The 5,571-nt window shown below is 39.5% G+C and overlaps 1 protein-coding gene across 1 annotated transcript in view; it reads right to left on the reverse strand.

Moving 5' to 3' along the window:
* The window catches only part of C14H19orf12 (chromosome 14 C19orf12 homolog), a 41,426-nt gene extending 41,355 nt beyond the window's left edge, over nt 1–71 (reverse strand). Inside the window, exon 1 of the mRNA XM_044987572.1 lies at nt 21–71. Coding sequence (XP_044843507.1) covers nt 21–36 — 16 coding nt within the window. The 5' untranslated portion in view covers nt 37–71. The remainder of the gene's footprint in view (nt 1–20) is intronic.
* Between the last annotated feature and the right edge of the window lie 5,500 nt (nt 72–5,571).

Below are 5,571 nucleotides of genomic sequence, written 5' to 3' on the forward strand. Positions count from 1 at the left end.
ACCTATTGTAGAAAACTTACTTTGGTGTGCACTCATATGGAGATTGGCATCAAACGGGATTATTCACCCGAGTAAGTGCTTGCTCATGAGTCAGGGCTGCACATTCAAGCTGTAAATAGTAACGATAAATAACATGTCATTAATGAGTAGATATGAAAAATAGAACTGCTCTTACTTCCATGGACGTCAATGGCAAAACTCCTAATGACTGTAGTGGGAGTAGAATCAGGGCCATCCTGGGGGACTACATAGCTGAAGGTCAGAAACGGGAGGGGGAACCCACTAGCACTTGCACCTTGATTCAGCAGTACGTAAGCATATGCTTAACTTCAAGCACGTAGCTGGATTTAAAGTTAAGCGCATCCTTAAAGACAGGCACGAGCTTAAGTGCTTTGCTGAACTGGGGCCTCCAATACCAATTCAAATCCAGGCTACAGTATGCTGATAGCACCGGAAGAGCACTGCTGTCTGATGGCCTGGTGGTGCAGTGGTCTATGTGAAATGGGTTTGGTGGCCTCAGTCCATTTCCCAGTGCATGATTATTATTTCTATTACTGTGACACCTAAAGCCCCAGTCCTGGACCTGCTCCCTGCTGTGCTAGGTGCTGTACAAACACAGAGCAAAAAGATGGTCCCTGCCCCAATGTGCACATCACAAACCCCATCTCCCTAATTAGCTATCCTGCAAGTCATCTCCAGAGAGGGCCAAACATGGACATGCTCTGAATCTAAAGTAGTTTCTCCCCTTTTGAGGTGCCGCGCCCCCCCCCCCCCGCATCACAATTGAAACATGTTGGTGGAGCCGTGAGAGGAGGCTCATGCTGTCACTCTCTGAGCTGGTTCTGTCCCCAAGAGCCTTTAGTCTCCAGGGCTCTCAATTCAACCGCTCTCATGAGTGTTAGATTCACCCCACATGTCAAAAAATCAGCTCTCCCTGGAAGTGTGCATTGCCCAGGTTAGTGGGAATGGTTAGACTGGTGACATTCACATACACACCCACATACTGTAACAATGATGTTTGCTGTGACGGTTCAGTGTAAGTGTGTGACGCAACGGCTGGAATTCAGCTGAAACAGAAGAATTCGGGACAGATCCTCCGATGACATAAACTAGCATAGCTCTGTTGACTTCAATGCAGCTACACTTCTTTACATCACCTGAGGATCTGCCCCTTAAAGATTTAGCTGGATGTTCCCCCCTGCTCTCCACACTAAGCATTAATTATTCTTCCCCTATGCTGTTGTTAAACCATATGGTGCCAACTACTGCTAGTCAGTGGTGGAACAAATAGGGACAGTTGGCAACTTCGGATCTACTTATACTGGAAAAAGACAACAACAACAACAAAAAATCAGATCCACTTTAACTGAAATCTGAAAAGAGTGACCTTAATGGACAAGGGATGTGAAGCATGTGATATATTCTCTATCACTGATCTATGTAGCCCTTGCCAGATCTCTAATTATTATATACATCTTCCCATCCCATGCCCAGGACATTTTCTCAGGTTTGCCTTGGATCATAAAACAATATGTCCTTTTTAACTGCATGAAAGACAGCACCAGTGGTTCTACTAAAGCTGGTAGGAGAAGGTAACATTTTTAAATGGACAATGTAAAATTCCAGAGTAGTTTGTTTTGATCATCTTCATGAAATTACCTTCTTTTAGATTTAAAACCTGCATTTCACTGTGAAAAAACAATGTTCCAGCATAATCTTTTCATTGCATAACAAGAAAAAGAGGCACCTGGAATTTCACCTCTACATCTGGTAGAATGGAAAGTATAAGGCTCTATCCACAGAGAATTTATTTACACTAGTATTTGGTCCAGTTCTACATGACACTGCTAATAACACTATCTAAGTCCTTGATCTTGCAAATCCTTGTACTTTACACATGTGTGTGGCATTCCACTGAAGTCAATGGGAGTTTTCACATGGTATAAGTGTTTGCAGGGTCAGAGTCATAGTTACAACTGCATATACACTAGGGAAAGGGCTTGTTTGTGAGTTAAGCTGCAGGGAGGCTCTGGTGTCTTGCTGATTCTTGTTGCTCTAGTTTTGTTAATTTTACAATTTAATTTTTAAGATGCTTCCTTTCAATCTCACTTACTGGGAAACTAAAGATAATTCTATAAAGCCTAAAAATAAACCTGGATCTGCTAAAAAATTCAGCATTTCACTCCTAGGCTTCCACCAGCTGGGCCCGTCTGCTTTAGATTTGACACAATTTATAAAAATGAACAAGTTTACATGAGGAAGATGAACAGATTCCTTTGTATATTCATTTTGCCAAAATACTGTGCAGGGCACTTATTACGCTTTATTTTTGTTGATTTCTTTCCCTGTATCCCTTTAACACTATGGATGGGTTACATTAGTCTTCCTTCCGTAAAGTATGTCCAAACGCACACTCTTTTGCACTCATATTCCCTTCAGGTTTTGCTCATCACATTTATTAAGCTACTTAATTCTCAAGGATCTAGTGTAGATATGGTGAAGACCCCCTGAACACCAGTTAAGAATAAAGGTGTAATGAGAATAAATGACACACACATACCAATTTCCACAAGTCCTACACGGAGTGTGACCTTTTTACATAAACATCTACTGCATAAATAAATCAGATCTATTAATAGAAACCTCCCCTCCACCCAAATCAAACAATGAAAGTATAACAGTTAGCAGAGCAGTTAAAAGAATCAACCTATTAAATAAATAAATTTGCTCTACACCAATTTATGTCACGGCTGTACTTAAGGCAAAACCTTTTAAAGGAATAGATTTACTGTGCATACATATCTCCACTGGGTATGTGTAGCTATGCAAAGGAAAGGCATTACTTTTTTAAAGTGGATGAATGGGTGATACTTCTTGATTGAGTGCAAGAAACAGAAAAATGGTAATGGCATGAAATAAGCATTTGCAAAACTGTTTTGGCAGACAGAAAATATTTGATTTACCTAGGGCATCGATCAGGTTCTGTATTTTAGATCAAAGTAGATAAATGGCAAGGCAAATGGATATTTGGGGAAAAAAATCTACTGCTTTTCTGTCAACCCTGCAAGTAAGTTAAATGTTTGAAGGTGAAAAAAAAAAGGCTCTCACAAGGACAGAATAAAGTACTGATTCCTCACTAATCTAGCAAATATGGGAGTTGTGTATTTACCTGGAAAGGTGAGAATTTCATGGAAGAAAATGCTACACAGGGCCCCACTTGTCCTTGATGGCCTGATCCTGAGAGATTTCAATGCGGGTTGAGGTGCTCAGCATTTCCAACGCTTAGACCCTCAAGGGGGAAACATTTTACATCCGCGCTTTGGCTTCAAGTTGTTTCACAATTATTTTCCTTCCTATGACTTTCAGTTCTGGCTTGAACTCATATGGGTTTATGAAAGATATTCCAATTCAGGGCAAAGGAGCCCCCCCCCAAACAGAAATCTGTGCTTCCTTTAGTAATATATATATATTTTTTTAAATAAGACAAAGGGCCAAATTCATCACTGGTCTTATGGGGTGAACTTGCCTTCACTTTTCTCAGCTATACAGAAATAAAGGTCTTTTAAGGATTTTATACATACGAACATAAGAAAGGCCATACTGAGTCAGATCAATGGTCCATCTAGCCCAGTATCCTGGCTTTCGATAGTGGCCAATGTAAAATGCTTCAGAGGGAATGAACAAAACAGAACAATTATCGTGTGATCCCGCCCCTGTCATCCAGTACCAGCTTCTGGCAGTTGGAGGTTTAGGGTCGCCTTGAGCATGGTGTTGTGTCTCTGACCATTTTGGCTAATAGCCATTGATGGGCCTATCCTCCATGAACTTATCTAATTCTTTTTTGAACCCAGTTATACTTTTGGCCTTCACAACATCCTTTGGCAATGAGTTCCACAGGTTGACTGTGCATTGTGTGAAGAAATACTTACTTGTGTTTATTTTAAACTTACTGTCTATTAATTTTATTGAGTGACCCCTGTTTCTTGTGTTGGGAAGGGGTAAACAATAGTTCTCTATTAATTCATGATTTTATAGACCTCTAGCATATCCCTCCATAGTAGCCTCTTTTCTAAACTGAACAGTCCCAATCTTCGTAATCTCTCCTCGTATGGAATCTGTTCTATACCCTTAATCATATTTGGTGCTCTGCCCTGTACCTAAAAATAATAGCACTGGTGTGGGAATCTCCCTCACATCCTCTGCAGTGAAGACCCATCCTAAGAATTCATTTAGTTTCTCTGAAATGGCCTTGTCTTCCTTACATGCTCCTTTAGTACCTTGATCATCCAGTGGCCTCACTGATTGTTTGACATGCTTCCCACTTCTGATATACTTGAAAAAATTGCTGTTAGCTTGTGTCTTTTGCTAGTTACTCTTCAAATTCTTTTTTTGACCTGCCAAATTACACTTTTACACTTGACTTGCCAGTGTTTATGCTCCTTTCTCTTTTCCTCAGTAGGATTTGACTTCCAATTTTTCAAGCCTGCCTTTGTGCCTCTAACCACTTCTTTTACTCTTCTGTTTAGCCATGGTGGCATTTTTTGGTCCTATTATTGTTTTTTTTTTTACTTGGTATACATTTAGTTTGTGCCTCTATTATGGTGTTTTTAAATACTTTTCATTCAGCTTGCAGGCATTTCACCCTTGTGACTGTTCCTTTTAATTTCTGTTTAACTAACTTCCTCGTTTTTGTGTGTTTCCCCTTTTTAAAGTTATATGCTCCTGTGGTGGGTTTAGTCAGTATTTCCCCCCTACAGGGATGTTAATTTAATTGCATTATGATTTCTATTATCTAGTGACACAGCTATATTCACCTCTTGGATCAGATCCTGTGCTCCATTTAGGACTAAATCAAGAATTGTCTCTCCCCTTGTGGGTTCCAGGACAAGCTGCTCCAAGAAGTAGTCTTTAATGGTGTTTAGACATTTTATCTTTGCATCCTGTCCTTAGGTGACATATACCCAGTCAATAGGGGGGATAATTGAAATTCACCATTATTATTGGGTTTTCTGTTTTTGTAGCCTCTCTAATCTCTCTGAGCATTTCACAATCACTGTCATCATCCTGGTCAGATGGTCAGTATATTCTGACTGCTATACTCTTATTATTCAGGCATGGAATTTCTACCCACACAGATTCTATGATACAGTTTCATTCAATTAAGATGTTTATTATATTTGACTCAATGATTTTTTAACATACAGTGCCATTCCCTCAACAGCCTGATCTTCTCCATCATTCCTATATATTTGGGTCCCTGATATTACAATATCCCATTAATTATCATCGTTCTGCCAAGGATCTGTGATGCCTATTATATTAATATTCTCATTTAATACCAGGAACTCAAGTTCACCCATCTTAGTATTTAGACTTCTGGCATTTGTACATGAACACTTACAAAATTTGTCAATATTTAGTTATCTGCCTTCATGTGATATAATTGAATGGAACTCTCTTTTGTTTTACTGTTTCTCTTCAGTTCCTACCTGTATGTTATCAACTTCTATCTTATCTTCTTTCCTAGGATATAGAATATTCCCTTTAGCAAATCCTCCCTTAAGGGATATC

The sequence above is a fragment of the Mauremys mutica genome, chromosome 14, assembly GCF_020497125.1.
Source record: "Mauremys mutica isolate MM-2020 ecotype Southern chromosome 14, ASM2049712v1, whole genome shotgun sequence".
Lineage (NCBI taxonomy): Eukaryota > Metazoa > Chordata > Testudines > Geoemydidae > Mauremys > Mauremys mutica.